This window comes from Medicago truncatula, chromosome 2 (genome assembly GCF_003473485.1).
Source record: "Medicago truncatula cultivar Jemalong A17 chromosome 2, MtrunA17r5.0-ANR, whole genome shotgun sequence".
NCBI lineage: Eukaryota > Viridiplantae > Streptophyta > Magnoliopsida > Fabales > Fabaceae > Medicago > Medicago truncatula.
In genome coordinates, this window is record NC_053043.1 from 45,986,880 (window position 1) to 46,012,173 (window position 25,294).

General features: G+C 38.9%; 1 protein-coding gene across 1 annotated transcript; it reads left to right on the forward strand.

The window, feature by feature from the left end:
* Positions 1 to 1,340: 1,340 nt before the first annotated feature.
* On the forward strand, positions 1,341 to 23,032 carry LOC11417564 (vicilin-like seed storage protein At2g28490). The gene is made up of 6 exons (XM_003597126.3): positions 1,341 to 1,664; positions 2,339 to 2,520; positions 2,616 to 2,693; positions 2,818 to 2,950; positions 21,967 to 22,250; positions 22,630 to 23,032. Exons 1-6 carry the CDS (start codon positions 1,361 to 1,363, stop codon positions 23,011 to 23,013), a joined length of 1,365 nt encoding a protein of 454 aa, XP_003597174.3. The 5' UTR covers positions 1,341 to 1,360; the 3' UTR covers positions 23,014 to 23,032.
* The last annotated feature ends 2,262 nt before the right edge of the window (positions 23,033 to 25,294 follow it).

Sequence of the window (25,294 nt, forward strand, 5' to 3'; positions counted from 1 at the left end):
TTTATAGAAAAATTGACTCATTTATTTGACATTTAATGTTATATTTGTATATTACATTTTGATTGATTGATATATCGAAAGGGTAAATACCCCTTAAATAAAAGAGGGTAATCTAGACCTCACCTTGGAGTTCCGATTAAATTATAAGTGTGTTTTTAATTGTGATTCATCTCATTTACATATGTGAGTTGATTGGATTTTTTTTAAGAGGATTGATCATGAAAGTGTTAATGGCCTATTTCCTATGTAATTTTCTACAAATTCTCTCTCTCTATATATATATATATATCTTGTCAAAAAATATATGTATATATATATACTGTATATAATATTATTAAAATTTAATTCCTAGGACTTTGGTATTCTCGTTTTTCTTCCATTCCTATTACTTTTAACTAATTAATTATATATGTACCTACGTTTCTCATAGCTTTTATTTTGTAGCTTTTTTTGGTCTAAGTGATAGTTTGAAGCTCTCCTTGGTATTGTATAACTTTCTAAGAACCGATTTTTAGGTTGAGTGGATTTAAAAAGTGACCGATGACGGTTAATTGTCGTTGGACAAGCGACAGTTGAAAAAAAGAGCAATTTTAAAGTGAAATTAGTAATTGTCATTTATTCAAGTCCAACTTTGTTTGGACATTTTAATATAATTTCAAATTATTGAAAAAATTAATAATTAAGAAAGTAGTTATGCAACTCAAATTATCAATAACATATATTTCCAAAATGAATATTACATGTAAGATCAAAATTAAATATATTATTTTCATAAGAAAACATTAATTCATGTCTCACATGTAAGATTTATGAGATAAATATATGTTTATTTTTGTTAAAACTTGCTTGTAACAGACAAAAACACCCTGCATGATTTAGAGATATTTTGAGATAAATTTAAAAAGTAGGACTAATGTTATTTTGTACTTACTGCAACATTAACACAATAAGAAAACAATTAAGAACATGGTCTACTTATTTTTATCATTTCTTCTTACAAAATGATATTTTATAAGGTTACCTCACTTTTCAAATAATTTTTCTAGACACAAAACATCCAATAAGAAGGAAAATGTTGCAATGGAGTAAAATTCATATAAAAGAAAGGCGTGAATTTTGGAATGGTAGAAGTTTTCAATCATAAGACTTTAATTTGTCTTTCCTTGATAGAAAGTTTGTCTCCAAAATAGCACAACACATGGTCAACAAGATCCCTAAATTTCTACATGTATGGCATATGTGTCTCCTCCAAACACAATCATCTCCCACTATCTTTTTTATTACAAATAGACTCTCTTTGTTCTTCCTTATGACTCAAGCAAGCTTCATATTGTAAGCAATACAAAAATAGTCAAAAATCATGGGAAAGAAAGCGCCTCTTTTGATCATGCTTCTTATTCTTTGTCATGGTGTGTCCATGACAATGGCAATGTGGGAGGCAGAAGATAGAGAAAATGGACCTTCAACGCCAGATAGAAAATTGTTCTTGTTGCAAAACTCCAAGCGTGTGGTGAAGACTGATGCAGGAGAGATGAGAATGTTAGAGAGTCGTGGTGGAAGAATATTGGAAAGACGCTTGCACGTTGGTTTTATTACTATGGAACCAAGCTCACTTTTTGTTCCTCAATATCTGGATTCCACTCTAATCATATTTGTCCTTACAGGTATCATATCAATAACTCATTTAGATTTTCAATGTAAATCATATGTGCTGAAAAATTGAAAGGATACGAACAAAGCTAATATGAGACAATGTATAATTGAATCCTATGTTACAAATGTAGAGTTGAAACTCTAGATAGTAGCTACTATATGGTAAACAAAATATCAGGGAATATCTTTTTTTATCAATTATGTTATTGGTGCGAAGTATTATCGTCGACTTTTGTCAATGACAAATATCTACTGAAGAAATTTAGTAGGTCACCTTTTTGAATCTCACCTCCTAACCATGCTTCTTCAATGGCAAAAGGTAATTAAGATCCATTTAAGTGGTTAACATTTATCAACAAATGTTTTTCATACACACCGACCAGGAATAGAACAATGAACCAAATGGTTTCAAGACCAGATAATTGTGGTCACTTTGCATGGTAGGAATAACAAAAACCATGTAAAACCTTGATAATAGTTTTGGTTGCTTGAACAAATAACTGCATTGTATGATCTGCATGACTAAAAATCTTAGGAGTAACATAGTTATATTTTTAAAATTTACAGTGAAGTAAAAATATAGGAACTTGAGATCACTTGTGAAACTCCAAGATGTAATTCCTAATTTTATAACTGTATGTTGGAAATTTTAGAATTTAGGAGTTAAGTTGAAAATGGATTTCAGGGGAAGCAAAGGTTGGAATCATGTATGAGGATGAATTGGAGGAGAGCGAATTGAAGAAGGGGGATGTATATCAAATTCCAGCTGGTTCTGCATTCTATTTGTCGAATATTGGTGAGGGTCAAAAACTTCACATTATTTGCAGCATTGACCCCTCAGAGAGTTTGAGAATTGGTATTTTCCAGGTATATACAAGCATTTGCATAACCAATACCTTTATATATAGTTTGATTAATCTTGCTAATCCATTAAATGATATGTTTGCTTTACATGTTTGTAGTCTTTCTATATTGGAGGAGGAGCTCCATTATCAGTACTTTCCGGATTCGAGCATCGAATCCTTGAATCGGCATTTAATGTAAGGAAACTAACAAACAATTAACTTCACTACGTGTCTGCGTTGTGTTCGATGTTTGTGTCTCTGTCAGTATTTCATAGATAGAAAACTGATCAATGTGTGTTTAATAATTTACTCATCATAGGTATCAGGATCAGAGTTGATGAAATTCTTCACAAGGAAAAATGAGGGTCCAATTGTACACGTGGGCCCTTCACATGCAAGTGCTTCAAGCATATGGACTAAATTCCTTCAACTGAAAGAGGATGAGAAATTGCATCATGTTATACCCTGTTTTTGGACCTAAAAATACTGGGCCCAATTTCATTTCAAACTTTGTCAATTATCAAATTTCAACTGCACAGTTCAAATTGTCTCTGCCTCGCAGTATTTTCAATCACAATTTTACCTATGTTTTTCTTGCATAAAACCTTTCAAAATGTCTTTACTTGTCTTGTAAGTCATGCAAAAGTGTCTCTGAATCATTACATTGCTTTTTCTACAGTTTATTTCAAAATTTGCAAAAAGTCATACAGAAGGGTATTTTGGTCATTTCCTGCAGTGGGACCCATTTTCATCCTTGTGACTGTCTCTGAGTCTTTTTCAGATTGTTTTTTAACATTTCATCAGTAAACCCTGTTTAAATCCATTTCAAACTTGCATCTGAGTCAGTGTCAGAGTCTGTTTGAGTCAGTTTAGGTCATTTTTAGCCCTAGGGGCATTTTGGTCATTTCACATAAAATTTTGGCATGGGGAGGTTACTTTGAAGTACCTCATTTAGGCCATTGGTTCGTTTTAGTCCGTTTTGTCAATTTTATTTTTTGTTTCGCTTTACGTTTTGTCAGGTTACCAATTTTATTCCAATTTTATTTTTTATTATTATTTTGTTTTTTGCATTTTGGTCCCCAGAGAAGTCCAAATTTGCTTTTTTATCCAGAACTTTTTTTATTTCGCATTTCAGTCCTTTTTGTCAATTGCAGTTTAGTCCCTTAATTTTTCAATTTTGCAGAAAAGTCCAGATTTCATGTTTTTGTCCAAGCCGTGCCATTTTCTTCTCCAAATCCAGGTGTCCTGTTTTCATTGGTTCAGATGTACACTTGTCAGCTATAAAAGCAACACAGTGGCATTTTTTTTAGACACGTTTTTCCATTCATCACGCGCCACCACCTAAAAACACCTGAGAATTCTCTCTCTTGACAGTTACAGATCAAAACAGAAAAATCACAAGAACAATCACAGAAACCCTAATTCTCCAGAATCACCAAATCAACACAAATTCAACAATTTTTCTGCGATTCTCAGAGATTCGTGGTGAATCTTCATCATTGAATCGGATTCCTTCGCAATTCAAAGCGCGAATTCGTCACTAGAAGTGACAAACTCCAGCACTGATCACGAAGGAACCAGTGAAGAGCAGAGGGAAAGAAGCGGATTCGGACCGGTAAGGAAGAAGAAGAGAAGAACCGATTTATTTTCGGATCCAAGCCAGAAAATCAAAACCGCACCAATATTCAAGTGTTTCCGAAGATCTTCGCTCAAAATCTCCCTTTGAAACCGTAGGTAAACACGTAAAACTCCACTTTCTTTCTCAAAAATATCAACAAACACGAATCAGTTATAGATCTGCAAAGTTCCAGAGATTTCATTCAACAAAACACTAAAAAGAATCAAGAAAAATCCTTTTCAAAACCGTGAACAAAAGTGTAGATCTACAACGATTCAAACCTTGCATGAAAAAACCAGTACCGGATTCGTGTTTAGAACGAAAAAGGATTTCTAAAAGTGTAAAAAATTTTGAAAACGGAGAAAATTGTTCAGCTTCCGGCGGCGGCGCCGCCACCCTTGGGGCGGCCGGCCACCACGCCGGAAGAACAAGTTTCACCGGAGAAGATGAAGTTCATCTTCGTTTTTCCAGTTTCCGGCGAGGTGTAGGAAGAGAGAAGTGAGAGCTTCTCTCACTAGAGTGAGAGAAGAGAAAGAAAGAAGGGGAAACAAAGTGAAAAAAACCGGTTCCATGCCTTTTATAAACAATCAAACCGGTCCGGTTTATTTCTGTTTTTTTTCCTTCATTCTAAGCCATTGGATCTAGGGTTTGGGATCTTGGATCAATCCAACGGTTCCTGTGCACCCAGATCCAATGGACGTTGGGCTTATGGTCTGGGCTTAGTTTCTTTTTCTTTCCCTCGTTTTTCCTGCTATCTGCACCATGCCTATTTGTTAATTGCACCATTGTTCGTCCAATTTTTGCCATAAAAATTCCAAAAAAATTGTTATATGTTTCTTAATACATTTTAACACTCTTGTGATATTTTTCAGTGATTTAAAAAATGATAAAAATGTGTGTGTTATTTTTCTTGATTAATTTGGTGTTTGATCTAAATTTGTGTATTTTGTGGTATATTGTCTCATAAAATGTTGGCATGTGATATGGATGATTGGTGTGTAATTACATGATGAATATGTTGCTGATCATATGTATATCTTGCTGATTGTGGATGTAGATTTTCATGTCTTTCTTGTTTTGCAAGCAATGTGTGTTTTTATCAAGAAATAAAGTGCAAAATATCTTTGAAAATGTGTTATGATTCTTGGCTTGAATATGTTCTATTTGTTCCCACATTATAGCTCAAAATCAAACCCCTTTAACATTGCTATAATGAGGGGATTATAGGTCATATGCATGTCTAAGTTTCATAGCCAATTTTGGGTATATTTTGCCACTTTATTTCATTTCATTACCTTCTTTCCTCTCTTGCTATTCTATTCAATTTTGTTTACTTTTCTACTATTTTTATGCTTTATGATACTAACCATTTCATCTCACATTTCATTCATCCCATAGCTTTGACATCATTTTTCTATTCATTTCTATATCAATTGGGTTTGTAATAAATTAGTTAGTTTAGTTTAGTTTACATTCTTGCAAGACCATAGCATGTATCTAGGACTCAATGTAAAGGACTATGGACACTATAAGTGATGTACACCGACACGAGCACCGACACATGCACACACCCCACATGGATGTTCTAGATGCATGATTAGGGAATGTATGTTTAGATGTATGCTTAGGCTTTACAACGCTTAGACCAAAAAACCTTTTTTTCCAAAAATGTGAACAACCTCACTTGAAAACTTTTTTCTAAAAAATAGGAGTCAAAACTCCTCATTTTCCTTTTGTTTTCTTAAAAAAAAAAAAAATCCCAATGAATTTTAATCATACTTAGACTTTATTTTGCAAAATAACTACTTCCACCTCACATTTTCCAAATCTCATGCCCTTGAGGCCTCTCATCTCCATTCTTCAAAATTCCTTTTTCAAACTTAAAATCAACCAACAAAAACAAAAACTATTTTTGAGCAAGAACTACGCCGGTTTTGATCCCGTAAAACGGTACGTAGGCAATGAGTCAAAACTCATCCAAGCCGAAATAAAATCAAGTCTTACAACTTCTCTCCCCCCATTCTTAACTAAATAAACCTCCCATTTTCAAAAGTAAGTAAAAATAAGCGTGAATATAGACTTAGGAAAACGGCTCCTATAGAGGACTATAGTTACTCCGGGTGCCTAACACCTTCCCGTAGTAAAACCGACCCCCGAACTTAGAATCTAAGGGTTTTTTCTCAATTTTTCCCTTCCCAAGAAAAAAGAGAGATATCAACGGTCGAAAGGTACAAGTCCAATTAATGGCTTGGCACCCAAAAACCATGATAACAGAAATGGCGACTTCACTGGGGACCTTTTTTTAGCGGGTCACGCCTAGTTTTCCTTAGTTTATATTTACGCTTTGTTTTATTGCTTACATATGTGAATACTTGTTTATTTTCATTTGACGTGTGGGGTGAGAATATCAAAAGTCCTATACCCGGGCTGAGTGAACTTATGTTTAGGTAGAGATATAATCGACAATTCGATCCGGGGGTTGCCTCGTGTATTGGATTATGCGATCAATCTCACATAGCTGAGGCATTTTGAAGGTGATATTGTCAGCGTGTGTTGTCATGCTTAGGCACTTCACTTTCAATTGTTCGACGAAGCTATGAACCGTAGTTACCAAACCCATCCTAGCCTTTTTAGGACGTAGTGCGGTGGCTAAATTGAGTGTTGTCTCAAACTTTAGTCGTCACGCGATACTACACTCAAACTAGACCTTCTCACAAATAATCATGGAACGGGTGTCGTCCTGTACTACCATGATATATGTGAGAGAGGTTGCAGTTTGGGAACTGTGTTAGAACCTTGGTTACTACTATCCAAAGCTTTAGTGCACCGGACGCCGTGTCCATCCGTGGCCCCGTTACTTTGAAACTCAACCCACTTTGTAACTAAACAACACAATCATGCATACATGCATTCATGCATAAACATTTTTTCATGCATTCATCGAAGGGTTTAAACAAATGGAAATTTTTGTAAATAATCACAGGTATGAAGAAGACTAAGTGCTACAAGTTCAAGGAAGTGGATTTGGTTAGTTTGAGAGAGTTGGCACTCAAGGTCAAGAGTCAAACAGGGTTCCGACTCCGATATGGGGGATTGCTTACTTTGCTCCGAACCGATGTGGAAGAGAAGCTAGTGCACACTCTAGTGCAGTTTTATGATCCGAGCTTCCGTTGCTTCACTTTTCCGGACTTCCAGTTGGTTCCTACTCTCGAGGCTTACTCCAATCTAGTGGGTTTACCTATAGCCGAGAAGACGCCTTTCACCGGTCCCGGGACTTCTCTTACTCCTCTGGTTATTGCTAAGGATCTCTACCTCAAGACTTCCGACGTCTCCAACCATCTTATCACCAAGTCTCACATTCGGGGGTTCACTTCGAAGTATCTTCTTGATCAGGCTAATCTCAGTACTACTTGTCAGGATACACTCGAGGCTATTCTTGCTTTGCTTATCTACGGGCTCATTCTCTTCCCGAACCTCGACGACTTCGTGGACATGAATGCTATCGAGGTCTTTCATTCCAAGAACCCGGTTCCTACTTTGCTAGCGGATACCTACCATGCCATTCATGACAGGACTCTCAAGGGCCGTGGGTATATTCTTTGCTGCACATCTCTCTTGTATAGGTGGTTTATTTCGCACCTTCCGAGTTCCTTCCATGACAACTCGGAGAACTGGTCCTACTCTCAGCGGATTATGGCCCTCACTCCTAATGAGGTCGTCTGGCTCACTCCGGCCGCTCAGGTGAAGGAAATTATCATGGGTTGTGGAGACTTTCTCAATGTACCTCTTCTTGGTACTCGTGGAGGAATCAACTACAATCCCGAGCTTGCTATGAGACAGTTTGGTTTTCCTATGAGGTCGAAGCCCATCAATCTTGCTACATCTCCAGAGTTCTTCTTTTACACGAATGCTCCTACCGGACAAAGGAAAGCTTTCATGGATGCTTGGTCCAAGGTTCGAAGGAAGAGTGTGAAGCATATAGGTGTGAGATCCGGTGTTGCTCATGAGGCCTATACTCAGTGGGTGATAGATCGAGCTGAGGAGATTGGTATGCCTTATCCAGCTATGAGATACGTATCTTCATCCACTCCATCTATGCCTCTACCTTTGCTCCCTGCGACTCAGGATATGTATCAGGAGCACCTAGCTATGGAGAGTCGTGAGAAGCAAGTGTGGAAAGCTCGGTACAATCAAGCCGAAAATCTAATCATGACTTTGGATGGTAGAGATGAGCAGAAGACTCATGAGAATCTAATGTTGAAGAAAGAGCTAGCTAAGGCCCGGAAAGAATTGGAAGAGAAAGATGAGCTGCTTATGAGGGATTCCAAGAGAGCTCGAGGACGACGAGATTTCTTTGCCAGATACTGTGATTCAGATTCCGAGTCCGATGATCCTCCGACTACTTCCTATGCTTGAGGGCTTCATGTGTTTATTTCAAAGTCTTTCTGTTGAGAACACTATGTAGTTTTGTTTATTTGCAAGATTTCTAATTTGTTTAAAAATCCTTCGATGAGAAAATAAGTCTTTTGCATTTGCATTTGCATATCATGCATCATATGCATCATGCATTGGTCACAAAGGCTTCCAAGTGCTCACTATCTCCTGGTTCCTCTGCCGCAGTGTGAAAAGTGGCTCGTGCTCAGAGGGTTTACGAACCTGATAGAACTGACCGAACCAGAGAATACAGAAGAAAGAAAAGGGCTATGGAGGAAGAGAACACACAGCTTCGTACTGAATTGGCATCTTTAAGGGAGGAATTGGCCAAAGCTCATGATGCTATGACTGCTCTGTTGGCTGCTCAGGAACAACCAGTTCCTGTGGTTTCTACAGCTGCAAATGTGACTCCTACCGTGACAACTGATCCCCGCTCTATCATGCCATCCGGGTATCCTTACGGGCTTCCGCTGTACTATACTGCTAACACAGGGGCAGGGACCTCTGGTACTACCAACAATGGCCCAATCCCAGGGGCAAACTTAACTCCTGTTAGTACCGCTTTGACTCAAGCTGCAACAACTGTTACCGAGCCCATTGTGAATGCGGTGCCTCTATTTGTCCATGCTAATGCGCACCACGGGAGTATTGCCACAGCCGGAACTATGGAAGAGAGAATGGAAGAACTTGCCAAAGAGCTCCGACGGGAAATTAAGGCCAACAGGGGAAACGGGGACTCCGTTAAAACCCAGGATCTCTGCTTGGTATCGAAGGTAGATGTTCCAAAAAAGTTCAAAGTCCCGGAGTTCGACAAATATAACGGGCTGACTTGTCCTCAAAATCATATTGTCAAATATGTCCGGAAGATGGGCAACTACAAGGATAATGATTCCCTTATGATCCATTACTTCCAAGACAGTCTGATGGAAGATGCTGCAGAGTGGTATACTAGTCTGAGCAAAGATGATGTCCATACTTTTGATGAGCTAGCCACCGCTTTCAGGAGCCACTACGGGTTTAACACTCGATTGAAGCCGAATAGGGAGTTCCTCAGGTCCCTATCTCAGAAAAAGGAGGAAAGTTTCCGTGAATATGCGCAAAGGTGGAGAGGGGCAGCTGCCCGTATTACTCCTGCTTTAGATGAAGAAGAAATGACCCAGACGTTCTTAAAGACCTTGAAGAAAGATTATGTTGAGAGGATGATCATCGCTGCCCCGAACAACTTTTCGGAGATGGTCACTATGGGAACCCGTCTTGAGGAAGCAGTCAGGGATGGGATCATTGTGTTTGAGAAAGCTGAATCTTCTACGAGTGCATCGAAGAGGTATGGTAATGGACACCACAAGAAGAAAGAAACGGAAGTGGGGATGGTGTCAGCTGGAGCCGGTCAATCCATGGCCACTGTTGCTCCTATCAATGCAGCTCAAATGCCTCCGTCATACCCATATATGCCGTATTCTCAGCATCCGTTCTTCCCACCGTTTTATCATCAGTACCCTTTGCCACAGGGCCAGCCTCAAGTGCCCGTCAATGCAATTGCCCAACAGATGAAACAACAGTTGCCGGTTCAACAACAACAACAACAACAGCAGCAGCAGCAATATGCTAGACCAACTTTTCCTCCTATACCAATGTTGTATGCAGAACTTCTTCCAACCTTACTCCAGAGAGGTCATTGTACAACTAGACAGGGCAAGCCACCACCTGATCCGTTGCCTCCAAGGTTCAGGGCTGATCTCAAATGTGACTTTCATCAAGGTGCCTTAGGTCATGATGTCGAGGGGTGTTATGCTCTGAAGTATATCGTGAAGAAACTCATTGATCAAGGGAAGCTGACTTTTGAGAATAATGTTCCACATGTCCTTGACAATCCTCTTCCAAATCATGCCGCTGTGAATATGATCGAAGTGTGTGAGGAAGCTCCTAGACTTGATGTCCGCAACGTCGCAACTCCTCTGGTGCCTCTGCACATCAAGCTGTGCAAAGCTTCTCTGTTCAGCCATGATCATGCCAAGTGTCTAGGATGCCTCCGTGATCCTTTGGGTTGCCATGTTGTTCAAGACGACATCCAAGGCTTGATGGATGATAATCTTCTGACTGTCAGTGATGTTTGCGTGGTCGTGCCAGTTTTTCACGATCCGCCTGTCAAGAGTGTACCTTTGAAGAAGAATGCTGAGCCTTTAGTGATAAGGTTGCCGGGACCAATTCCTTATGTTTCAGACAAGGCTGTCCCATACAAATACAATGCTACTATGATAGAAAATGGAGTAGAGGTGCCTCTAGCCTCCTTTGCCACAGTAAGCAATATTGCCGAAGGGACTTCTGCAGCGCTAAGAAGCGGGAAGGTCCGTCCGCCGTTATTTCAGAAGAAAGTAGCTACGCCGACCATTCCACCAGTTGAAGAAGCAACTCCAACCGTTGTTTCACCCATTGCTACAGATGTGAACCAGCCAGGCAAATCTATAGAGGATTCAAATTTAGATGAGATTCTGAGGATAATAAAGAGGAGCGACTACAAGATCGTTGATCAATTGCTGCAGACTCCTTCAAAGATATCCGTCTTGTCATTACTCTTGAGCTCTGAGGCTCACAAGAATACCTTGTTGAAAGTGCTGGAGCAGGCTTACGTTGACCATGAAGTTACGGTAGATCGTTTCAGTGGCATAGTGGGAAATATTACTGCTTGTAACAACCTCTGGTTTAGTGAAGAAGAGCTGCCGGAAGTAGGAAAGAGTCACAATCTGGCTTTGCACATCTCGGTGAACTGTAAATCAGACATGATATCAAATGTGTTGGTGGATACCGGTTCCTCTCTCAATGTAATGCCCAAGACAACTTTAGATCAGTTGAGCTACCATGGGACCCCTTTGAGAAGAAGTACTTTCTTGGTCAAAGCTTTTGATGGATCTCGAAAGAATGTGCTGGGAGAGATAGACTTGCCGATAACCATTGGCCCTGAGAATTTTTTGGTTACCTTCCAAGTGATGGACATTAATGCATCCTACAGTTGCCTGCTGGGAAGACCGTGGATACACGATGCAGGTGCAGTTACTTCCACTTTACATCAGAAGTTGAAATTTGTGAAGAATGGAAAACTCGTTACAATCCATGGTGAAGAAGCATACTTAGTCAGCCAGTTGTCTTCTTTTTCTTGTATTGAAGCAGGGTCTGCTGAAGGGACTGCTTTCCAAGGTTTGATCATTGAAAGTGCAGAGTCTAAGGAAGCTGGGGCTGCTATGGCTTCATTGAAGGATGCTCAGAGAGCCATCCAAGAAGGTCAGACTGCCGGCTGGGGCAAGATGATACAGCTCTGTGAGAACAAGCGTAAAGAAGGTCTCGGGTTCTCCCCGTCATCAAGGGTTTCCTCGGGAGTCTTCCACAGTGCAGGGTTTGTCAATGCTATCTCTGAAGAAGCCACTGGATCTGGTCTCAGGCCTGCATTTGTTACACCAGGAGGCATTGCGACAAATTGGGATGCCATTGACATTCCTTCAATCATGCATGTTTCTGAGTAATGTGTCTTGTTGCTTTAATGCTTTGTTTTCAAAATAACAATCCTCTCGCTCTGCCCAAAGCGAGAGTGATATTTTCTGTAAGGGCATGTTTGTTTCGGCATTGCCGTTGATTAATAAAATTTTGTCGTTTCTTCCACGACTACCTTTTTTAGTGCTTTTTCCCTTGGAAACAATGGTAATGCCAGAAAAAACCAAAACGTCTGTATTTTCTTATTAATTTCAAAAATCTGCATGAAAAAAAAAACTCTTTCTAAAATCATCCAATCATTATATGCAGGTTGAACCATAATAAACCCGTTGAACACAGTAATCATACGGTTCCTCCAAGTTTTGAATTCCCTGTGTATGAAGCCGAAGATGAGGAAGGTGATGACGTACCATATGAGATTACTCGGTTACTTGAGCAAGAAAAGAAAGCCATTCAGCCTCACCAAGAAGAGATTGAGCTTATCAACATAGGTACCGAGGAAAACAAGCGAGAAATCAAGATTGGTGCTACTCTAGAGGAGGGGGTTAAACAGAAGATCATCCAGCTCCTCCGGGAATATCCAGATATTTTTGCATGGTCCTATGAAGATATGCCAGGTCTAGACCCTATGATTGTGGAGCATCGGATCCCCACCAAGCCTGATTGTCCTCCCGTCAGGCAGAAATTGAGAAGGACTCATCCTGATATGGCTCTCAAGATCAAGAATGAAGTTCAAAAGCAGATTGATGCGGGTTTCCTCATGACAGTTGAGTATCCCGAATGGGTTGCCAATATTGTGCCCGTGCCAAAGAAGGATGGTAAAGTCCGGATGTGTGTTGACTTCAGAGACCTGAACAAGGCCAGTCCAAAAGACAACTTTCCATTACCTCATATCGATGTGCTTGTTGATAATACTGCTCAATCTAAGGTGTTCTCCTTCATGGACGGTTTTTCCGGTTATAATCAAATCAAGATGTCTCCTGAAGATAGAGAAAAGACATCTTTTATCACTCCATGGGGTACCTTCTGCTACAAAGTGATGCCGTTCGGCCTAATCAATGCTGGTGCTACCTACCAAAGGGGAATGACCACTCTGTTTCATGACATGATTCACAAAGAAGTTGAGGTATATGTGGATGACATGATTGTGAAGTCAGCAGATGAGGAGCAGCATGTTGAATATTTAACAAAGATGTTTGAAAGGTTGAGAAAATACAAGCTGCGATTGAATCCCAACAAATGTACATTCGGTGTCAGGTCCGGAAAGTTATTAGGCTTCATTGTCAGCCAAAAGGGCATTGAAGTCGATCCTGATAAAGTCCGGGCCATCCGAGAAATGCCAGCTCCACAGACAGAGAAGCAAGTCAGAGGTTTCCTCGGGCGTTTGAATTACATCTCCCGGTTCATATCTCACATGACCGCAACCTGTGGGCCGATCTTCAAGCTACTTAGAAAGAACCAGCCTGTTGTATGGAATGATGAATGCCAAGAAGCTTTTGATAGCATCAAGAATTACCTGCTGGAACCACCTATCCTTGTCCCACCCGTGGAAGGAAGGCCTTTGATTATGTATTTGGCAGTGTTTGATGAATCCATGGGATGTGTACTTGGTCAACAAGATGAAACTGGAAAGAAAGAGCATGCTATCTACTATCTAAGCAAGAAGTTCACCGATTGTGAAACTCGGTATACAATGCTTGAGAAGACTTGTTGTGCTCTAGCTTGGGCTGCCAAACGCCTGCGTCATTATTTGGTGAATCATACGACTTGGCTGATATCCAGAATGGACCCGATAAAGTATATCTTTGAGAAAGCGGCCGTTACTGGGAAGATCGCACGCTGGCAGATGCTTTTGTCTGAATATGATATTGTGTTCAAAACTCAAAAGGCCATCAAAGGTAGCATTCTTGCCGATCATCTTGCTTACCAACCTCTTGACGATTACCAACCAATTGAATTCGACTTCCCTGATGAAGAGATCATGTATTTGAAATCCAAAGACTGCGAAGAGCCGTTGATTAATGAAGGTCCAGATCCCAATAGCAAGTGGGGTTTAGTCTTTGATGGTGCTGTCAATGCTTATGGTAAAGGAATTGGGGCAGTCATTGTATCCCCGCAGGGGCATCACATTCCTTTTACCGCCAGAATTTTGTTCGAATGTACCAACAACATGGCTGAGTATGAAGCATGTATCTTCGGGATCGAGGAAGCAATTGACATGAGAATCAAACACCTCGACATCTATGGAGATTCTGCGCTCGTCATCAATCAGATAAAGGGTGAATGGGAGACCCACCATGCTAAGTTGATTCCTTATCGTGATTATGCGAGACGTCTTTTGACATATTTTACAAAGGTTGAGCTGCATCATATTCCTCGTGATGAGAATCAAATGGCTGATGCTCTTGCTACTCTATCTTCCATGTTTCGAGTAAACCATTGGAATGATGTGCCAATAATTAAAGTGCAACGCCTTGAAAGACCTTCACATGTGTTTGCTATTGGGGATGTGATCGATCAGGCTGGTGAAAATGTGGTTGACTATAGACCCTGGTACTATGACATCAAGTAGTTCTTGCTGAGCCGTGAATATCCGCCAGGTGCTTCCAAACAAGACAAGAAGACCTTGAGAAGATTGGCCAGTAGATTCCTGTTAGATGGAGATATTCTGTACAAGAGAAACTATGACATGGTATTATTAAGATGTGTTGATGAACATGAAGCAGAGCAGTTAATGCATGATGTACATGACGGTACCTTCGGGACCCATGCTACAGGGCATACTATGTCAAGGAAGTTGTTACGAGCAGGTTACTACTGGATGGCCATGGAGCATGATTGCTACCAGCACGCCAGAAAGTGCCACAAATGTCAAATCTATGCTGATAAGATTCACGTGCCTCCGCACGCTCTCAATGTTATTTCGTCCCCATGGCCGTTCTCAATGTGGGGCATTGACATGATTGGAAGAATTGAACCGAAGGCTTCAAATGGTCATCGTTTCATCTTAGTGGCAATTGACTACTTCACCAAGTGGGTTGAAGCAGCATCTTATACCAATGTGACCAAGCAAGTGGTAGCTAAGTTCATCAAGAACAACATCATCTGTCGATATGGTGTTCCCAGCAAGATTATTACCGACAATGGTACCAACCTGAACAACAATGTGGTGCAAGCTCTTTGTGAAGAATTCAAAATTGAGCATCATAACTCTTCTCCCTATAGACCTCAGATGAATGGTGCAGTTGAGGCCGCCAACAAGAATATCAAGAGAATTGTCCAGAAGATGGTAACTACTTACAAGGACTGGCATGAGATGTTACCCTATGCTCTGCATGGCTACCGTACCACTGTGCGCAGTTCGACCGGGGCAACCCCTTTCTCTCTTGTATATGGTATGGAAGCAGTTCTTCCTTCGGAAGTGGAGATCCCATCTCTCCGTGTGATCATGGAAGCAAAGTTATCTGAGGCTGAATGGTGCCAAAGCCGGTATGATCAGTTGAATTTGATTGAGGAAAAACGTATGGATGCCATGGCTCGTGGACAGTCATATCAAGCAAGAATGAAGACTGCTTTTGACAAGAAAGTCCATCCTCGAGAATTCAAGGTAGGGGAACTTGTATTGAAAAGGAGGATAAGCCAGCAACCCGACCCAAGGGGCAAGTGGACGCCTAACTATGAAGGTCCTTATGTTGTCAAGAAGGCCTTCTCCGGTGGTGCTTTAATCCTTACACACATGGATGGTGTAGAACTTCCAAATCCAGTGAATGCCGATATAGTCAAGAAATACTTTGCCTAGAAATATGAAAAGAACAGCGTGGTAGGTCGAAAACCCGAAAGGGCGGCCTAGGCAAAAATGCGCTTCCCGGTGGATCGAAAACCCGAAAGGGCGGTCCAGGCAAAAATAAGGGACAAAAAACAAATATGAAAAGCTCGCTGAGATTGTACGCAACTCAGGCAAGAATGAGCGTCTCGATGAGCCGAAAACCCGGAGGGGCGGTTCATGCAAAAATGAGATTGAAACAAGAGGCAAGTAACTATATCTGGCTAACCACCGTCCCCCTTGGGACATCTGCAGCTGTTAATGACCATCGTCATCTGAAGCTTCTGTACTTGAGAATTCAAAGTTTTTGGGGAAATGTAATGATTACTGTGTTCAATGTACCACCAACCAATAAAATTACCATTTTCCGAGCTTTGTGAATCCGTGGAGTCACGCCTCCGGCTGACCACCACTCTTATACATCAATTTGAGCTTGTGCTTTTGTTTGAAACTCTATTTTTCTTCTACTTTCAAAGCTATATACAAAACATTTTCTTTCTATTTTGATAATGACAATGCTTGAAACAAACATTTTGAAAATTGAAAACCTTTTGTCTATTTTGAAAAGCAAACCTGAGCAACAGGGTACATTCAAATGAAACATGCATGAGCGAGAGTATGTTGATGTCTATTTCAATATGTGTTACAAGCAGGTTCTCCTCCAGGATAGTCTGTGGTCAATGGCAAGAATGAAAAAACAGAATAAAAATGCATGAAAATGAATGAGCTCGCTAAGTTGAAAACCCGAAAGGGCGACTTAGGCAAAAATGAGCACCCCGCTGGATTGACAACCCGAAAGGGCAGTTCAGGCAAAAATGGGGCATTGAAAAGAATTTATTTCCCCGATGGATCGAAAACCCGAAAGGGCGATCCAGGCAAAAATGGGATGCAAAAAAATGGTGAATGAAAATTGAGAAAATAACATGCAAAAAGCATTGACCACAGATGCGATATCCACAACGTACCCAGCACTGAAATGCCCAGCACAACGGCGTTTTCCCCAGTAAAGTCTTCCAAGATTCTATCCCCAGCAAGTTGCATACCTACCTGCCCTCAGCCATGGTTCCGATACGTCTCCCAACGACGTCATCTCCAAAGAGGATTTCCAAGAATGTGTAATATAGCACGAGCCACTACGTGCCCAATATTCTGATGTCTTGTCTTCCCCGTGAAGTCGCGCCTACAAAATGCCAACAGTCATGCATTACGAGCATTCATACATGCATAATCATGCATATTACGTACCCATGCATTTAATGAAATTGTTATATCATCCATGCATATTGCATTTCCAATGTCAACATCAGTCTCAATTCAATACTCATGTCAGGTTCTCTGTCAAAACCTTGTGAGCCAATAATATCGGTCAATTTCTACCTTTCAATTCAAATCGACGTCAAGTCAATCTCAATCTATATTTTGTCAACAAACCAATCCCCTGTGAATATGTTTCTGTTCGGTCAAGTGGCTAGTTCAAGTCCAAGAACAGCTTGTACCTATCAATTTGCTTATGTTATCGGTCGAGTGCCCAGCTCAATCCAAGAGCAGCTTGTACCTGTCAATATGTTTCCGTTTGGTCAAGTGACTAGCTCAATCCAAGAGCAGCTTGTACCTGTCTATCTGTTTCTGTCCGGTGGAGTAACCAGTTCGCATCCAAGAACAAGCTCACACCTGTTTATTTGCCTTTGCTTTCGGTCGAGTGACCAGTTCGAATCCGAGAACAACTCGTACCTATCTACTTTTCCATGACCCCGGTCGAGTTACCAGTTCGAATCCAAGAACAGCTCGTACCTGTCTATGTGTCTATGATTTTGGGTCAAGTGGCTAGTTCAAGACCAAGAACAGCTTGTACCCGTCTATCTGTTTCTGTTCGCTCAAGTGGCTAGCTCGATCCAAGAGCAGCTTGCGCCTGTCTATTTTGTATTTGTCTCCGGTGGAGTAACCAGTTCGCATCCAAGAACAAGCTCGCACCTGTCTATTTGCCTTGCTTTCAGTCGAGTAACCAGTTCGAATCCTTAAGAACAACTCGTACCTGCCAATTTTACATGTTTTCAGTCGAGTCACCAGTTCGAATCCATAAGAACAACTCGTACTTGTCAATTTTCTCTTTTTCCAGTCGAGTCACCAGTTCGAATCCGTAAGAACAACTCGTACTTGCCAATTTTCTCTTTTTCCCAGTCGGGTCACCAGTTCGAATCCATAAGAACAACTCGCACTTTCCAATATCCCCAAGTGAGTTACTAGTTCGAATCCATAAGAACAACTCATGTTTGTCCAGTAACCTCTATCCCCTGTGAAGTGACCAGTTCGAATCCATAAGAACAACTCGCAGTTGTCTGTTTGTTTCATCCCCGGTCAAGTGGCTAGTTTTAATCCAAGAACAGCTTGTACCTGTCCAACTTGTTTCTAGTTTCCCGTTACTCTGCTATTCACTATCTTTGTCAATGTCTACCAATCCCGCAATGGATACGACATATTTTGTTAATTCCAATCCCCATGAGGTCTTGCATTCATAATCCAAATGATGCATGGCATGTATATTATTTGAAAATGGGTAGGCGTATTTTTACGTCCAAACACAGTGCGAATGCTAATATTTAAGTATCTTCGTCCTGTCAAGCCAAAGACTCCGTCTCTTGACTCTCCAGACAAAGAAACTTAAATAGGGGCAGCTGTTATACCCTGTTTTTGGACCTAAAAATACTGGGCCCAATTTCATTTCAAACTTTGTCAATTATCAAATTTCAACTGCACAGTTCAAATTGTCTCTGCCTCGCAGTATTTTCAATCACAATTTTACCTATGTTTTTCTTGCATAAAACCTTTCAAAATGTCTTTACTTGTCTTGTAAGTCATGCAAAAGTGTCTCTGAATCATTACATTGCTTTTTCTACAGTTTATTTCAAAATTTGCAAAAAGTCATACAGAAGGGTATTTTGGTCATTTCCTGCAGTGGGACCCATTTTCATCCTTGTGACTGTCTCTGAGTCTTTTTCAGATTGTTTTTTAACATTTCATCAGTAAACCCTGTTTAAATCCATTTCAAACTTGCATCTGAGTCAGTGTCAGAGTCTGTTTGAGTCAGTTTAGGTCATTTTTAGCCCTAGGGGCATTTTGGTCATTTCACATAAAATTTTGGCATGGGGAGGTTACTTTGAAGTACCTCATTTAGGCCATTGGTTCGTTTTAGTCCGTTTTGTCAATTTTATTTTTTGTTTCGCTTTACGTTTTGTCAGGTTACCAATTTTATTCCAATTTTATTTTTTATTATTATTTTGTTTTTTGCATTTTGGTCCCCAGAGAAGTCCAAATTTGCTTTTTTATCCAGAACTTTTTTTATTTCGCATTTCAGTCCTTTTTGTCAATTGCAGTTTAGTCCCTTAATTTTTCAATTTTGCAGAAAAGTCCAGATTTCATGTTTTTGTCCAAGCCGTGCCATTTTCTTCTCCAAATCCAGGTGTCCTGTTTTCATTGGTTCAGATGTACACTTGTCAGCTATAAAAGCAACACAGTGGCATTTTTTTTAGACACGTTTTTCCATTCATCACGCGCCACCACCTAAAAACACCTGAGAATTCTCTCTCTTGACAGTTACAGATCAAAACAGAAAAATCACAAGAACAATCACAGAAACCCTAATTCTCCAGAATCACCAAATCAACACAAATTCAACAATTTTTCTGCGATTCTCAGAGATTCGTGGTGAATCTTCATCATTGAATCGGATTCCTTCGCAATTCAAAGCGCGAATTCGTCACTAGAAGTGACAAACTCCAGCACTGATCACGAAGGAACCAGTGAAGAGCAGAGGGAAAGAAGCGGATTCGGACCGGTAAGGAAGAAGAAGAGAAGAACCGATTTATTTTCGGATCCAAGCCAGAAAATCAAAACCGCACCAATATTCAAGTGTTTCCGAAGATCTTCGCTCAAAATCTCCCTTTGAAACCGTAGGTAAACACGTAAAACTCCACTTTCTTTCTCAAAAATATCAACAAACACGAATCAGTTATAGATCTGCAAAGTTCCAGAGATTTCATTCAACAAAACACTAAAAAGAATCAAGAAAAATCCTTTTCAAAACCGTGAACAAAAGTGTAGATCTACAACGATTCAAACCTTGCATGAAAAAACCAGTACCGGATTCGTGTTTAGAACGAAAAAGGATTTCTAAAAGTGTAAAAAATTTTGAAAACGGAGAAAATTGTTCAGCTTCCGGCGGCGGCGCCGCCACCCTTGGGGCGGCCGGCCACCACGCCGGAAGAACAAGTTTCACCGGAGAAGATGAAGTTCATCTTCGTTTTTCCAGTTTCCGGCGAGGTGTAGGAAGAGAGAAGTGAGAGCTTCTCTCACTAGAGTGAGAGAAGAGAAAGAAAGAAGGGGAAACAAAGTGAAAAAAACCGGTTCCATGCCTTTTATAAACAATCAAACCGGTCCGGTTTATTTCTGTTTTTTTTCCTTCATTCTAAGCCATTGGATCTAGGGTTTGGGATCTTGGATCAATCCAACGGTTCCTGTGCACCCAGATCCAATGGACGTTGGGCTTATGGTCTGGGCTTAGTTTCTTTTTCTTTCCCTCGTTTTTCCTGCTATCTGCACCATGCCTATTTGTTAATTGCACCATTGTTCGTCCAATTTTTGCCATAAAAATTCCAAAAAAATTGTTATATGTTTCTTAATACATTTTAACACTCTTGTGATATTTTTCAGTGATTTAAAAAATGATAAAAATGTGTGTGTTATTTTTCTTGATTAATTTGGTGTTTGATCTAAATTTGTGTATTTTGTGGTATATTGTCTCATAAAATGTTGGCATGTGATATGGATGATTGGTGTGTAATTACATGATGAATATGTTGCTGATCATGTGTATATCTTGCTGATTGTGGATGTAGATTTTCATGTCTTTCTTGTTTTGCAAGCAATGTGTGTTTTTATCAAGAAATAAAGTGCAAAATATCTTTGAAAATGTGTTATGATTCTTGGCTTGAATATGTTCTATTTGTTCCCACATTATAGCTCAAAATCAAACCCCTTTAACATTGCTATAATGAGGGGATTATAGGTCATATGCATGTCTAAGTTTCATAGCCAATTTTGGGTATATTTTGCCACTTTATTTCATTTCATTACCTTCTTTCCTCTCTTGCTATTCTATTCAATTTTGTTTACTTTTCTACTATTTTTATGCTTTATGATACTAACCATTTCATCTCACATTTCATTCATCCCATAGCTTTGACATCATTTTTCTATTCATTTCTATATCAATTGGGTTTGTAATAAATTAGTTAGTTTAGTTTAGTTTACATTCTTGCAAGACCATAGCATGTATCTAGGACTCAATGTAAAGGACTATGGACACTATAAGTGATGTACACCGACACGAGCACCGACACATGCACACACCCCACATGGATGTTCTAGATGCATGATTAGGGAATGTATGTTTAGATGTATGCTTAGGCTTTACAACGCTTAGACCAAAAAACCTTTTTTTCCAAAAATGTGAACAACCTCACTTGAAAACTTTTTTCTAAAAAATAGGAGTCAAAACTCCTCATTTTCCTTTTGTTTTCTTAAAAAAAAAAAAAAATCCCAATGAATTTTAATCATACTTAGACTTTATTTTGCAAAATAACTACTTCCACCTCACATTTTCCAAATCTCATGCCCTTGAGGCCTCTCATCTCCATTCTTCAAAATTCCTTTTTCAAACTTAAAATCAACCAACAAAAACAAAAACTATTTTTGAGCAAGAACTACGCCGGTTTTGATCCCGTAAAACGGTACGTAGGCAATGAGTCAAAACTCATCCAAGCCGAAATAAAATCAAGTCTTACAACTTCTCTCCCCCCATTCTTAACTAAATAAACCTCCCATTTTCAAAAGTAAGTAAAAATAAGCGTGAATATAGACTTAGGAAAACGGCTCCTATAGAGGACTATAGTTACTCCGGGTGCCTAACACCTTCCCGTAGTAAAACCGACCCCCGAACTTAGAATCTAAGGGTTTTTTCTCAATTTTTCCCTTCCCAAGAAAAAAGAGAGATATCAACGGTCGAAAGGTACAAGTCCAATTAATGGCTTGGCACCCAAAAACCATGATAACACATCACATGAAGAAAATGATGCAAGATCAAGAAGAAGATGTTGAAGAAGAAGTAAAGCAAAAAACAAGTTGGTCTTGGAGGGAGCTTTTGGAATCAGTATTTGGAGATGAAATAAAAAATATGAAAAAGGACAAGGTTGCACATAAATCCCCTCGCTCTTGCAACCTCTATGACAGAAAACCAGATTTCAAGAACAGTTATGGTTGGAGTGTTTCTCTAGACGGTTCTGATTATTCACCACTTAAAAGTTCTGGCATTGGAATTTACCATGTCAATCTTAAACCGGTACGCTAGCCTATTATTGTTAAATGTTTATTTGCAATGATATAGGTTGTGAATTATAATTCCGTTACTGTAACCAGTCAGCCATACTTTAAACGTTTAATCAAGAACAGATGGTCAAATCACTTCCGGATGTGGCTGAGTTTAGTCGCATTGCACACAATTCTTTTAGATATATCTCGTTGACAACGAGTTGGATAGCAAAATAATTGTTTTTGATGTTGTCGTAACCACGACACAACCACAATGGAGGTTGCATCGACAACATTTCATTGTGATTCGTCACAATATAAGGGACCGTGATACAACTTTTATTGTCAACTATATTTATTTATTGCATAACACATATAATTAATTCTTTTGCATTCAATTTATATGGCAGGGATCCATGATGACACCCCATGTAAATCCAAGGGCAACAGAGTATGGCATAGTGATAAGAGGTTCTGGTAGAATTCAAATAGTGTTTCCAAATGGAACCAATGCAATGGACACACATATTAAACAAGGAGATGTTTTCTTTGTACCAAGATACTTCGCATTTTGCCAAATAGCATCAAGCAATGAACCACTTGATTTCTTTGGGTTCACAACTTCAGCTCAGAAGAATAAGCCACAGTTTTTGGTCGGTGCCACGTCACTTATGAAGAGCATGATGGGACCTGAACTTGCTGCTGCTTTTGGAGTGAGTGAGGATTCAATGCAAAACATCCTTAATGCACAACATGAGTCTGTTATAGTACCTGCATTACAAGCTGGACAATAAAATTCCTAATTTCTTTGAACCACAACGAAATCTTAATGAATAATGATTCATATGCTCGAGGGATGATGGGTGCTTGATGTGAAAACTAATAATTTTTCATTTCTTAAAAATGGAAAGTGTTAGAAAATAAACCAAATGAAATGTGAGTCTTATTTATTGGAATTTACAAATGAACTGTATGATAGATGCTTCAACTGTAAGAGTTGTTGAATCAAGAGGCTCACATTATGTGTTCATTTTGATTATGCAATGAATGAAATGAAACACGAGGCTCATTTTTACTAGTTACAGTGAGGAAGAAGTCCATGTTGTCTATTAGCAAGTAAATTAGCATATTGTTTATGATATTCTCCATCACAATAAAAAGCCATAAAATTAACCATCAATTGACATTAATTCTCATCTCAAAAATCAATATTATAACTCATACTATTTTGTTATTAATAACAAACAAAGTCGAAGGAGTAAGCATATTCTAACAAATTCAAAGAGAACAAAATTATCTTGATGTGGTTGTTTTTCCTACGCGATTTGGTGAGGACAAGGAAATGAGGCGCGATCGAGCTTTTGGTGAGGGATGAACAAGACGCGAAGCGGAGGTGAATGATTGTTGCATAATTCCTGTTTTTCAATCTCAGAAGCATGATAATTTCCATTGTTCCCTACACATTGGAATTTATGCATGAATTCTTGAGTTATAAACTATGTACAACATCCCAAATGCACTTCTCTAGCTTATATACTTGTCAAATTACCTGCTAGATTTTTTACAACATATGGTTCACCACTTCCAGCAGCCTTAAACTCATCCTATTCGCAACAGCTAAAACAACTCATGATTCTTTCCTAATAAAATTAACTCATGAGTTTGGGTCAGGTCATAGTGATACTAATGATAAGGGAAATACTTTATACTTTTTTTGATGTATAAATATAGGGAAATACTGTATAGTGCGGAACAAACCAACGAAATTTGACGAATAACACTAAAACCTACCCATGATTGCCACTACAAGTCAAAATTTACTATAATATTAAATAAAAAATCTGTAACAGCTTGTTTCTTCTTCCCGTCATTTTTCGTTGTTTTTAACCCGTACCAAATAGCAACGCTCTTAAATATAAATAAGGGTTTTCTATCATGTTAAGAAGTTTAAAGTAGTAAATTTAACTTGGAACTTATGTTTTTTATATTAAACATGTAGCTTTTAATCAATAATTGTTGATTTTCAATGAAAAGTTACTACTTTTAGTTACCTTAACATGTGCAATATTGCACATGTTAGACAAACCCATAAAATAATACGTTTATACCAACTTGATAGTAGGAAACAGGTTTTATGCGGACCAAATTATGTAGGTAATTACATAGATCATTCCCCAGGAAATCTGGGAATTTCTAGTAGTGATATAACGGTAATAGTAATAGTAATCAAGATGCAAATAAGTGAAATTGAAAGAGATAAGTATAAATTATTTTTTACGGCATAAAAGAGGAGAATAAACTGTTATATCTATGCCATAATACTGTGTTATTATTATTATTATTATTATATATTTAATAGCAAATTGACCATAAAAACCACAAAATTAATGTTATTAAGAGTCTGACGTCTGACTGAGGACATTTTAGGCGATTTGGTTGAGTTCAGTTTTATTAGATTATATATATATATAGGGATTCGCTAGAACACACCCACTAGTTTTTATGTGGGAGTGTTTAGCAAAGCTACACCTTAAGGTGTATTTAACCACTTTTTAATTATTCACTTGCTAAAATACTCATTCTAAAAAATAAGTGGGTGTATTCTAGCAAATGCCTATAGGATTTGCTAGAACACACCCACTTGCTTTTTCTAGAAGGTGTGTTATAGCAACATACATCTTAAAGTGTATTTATTAACTTTTTAGTTATAACTTGCTAAAACACTCTCACATAAAAACTAATGGGTGTGTTCTAGCAAACCCTATATATATATATATTATGGTAATTACTAATTAGTAAAGTAGTAATAGTATAGTAATTAGTAAGAGTAAAGTAATATATAACTTAACTATCGATAAAGGAAAAACATTGCCTTGGTGTGACCTATTTTCATTCCTATTTTATCCCTAATTAATTGTAAATATTCGGAAAAAAAAAATATAAACTGTTTGAAGTGAAGTTGGTTAGCAAAATTCAAAACAAAAATGTAACTTCTTCTTTATTTGATAAAAACAAACAAATGTAACTTCTTCTACTTTTTTCCTTTACAACCTTCGGTTACAATTTTACGTTCTA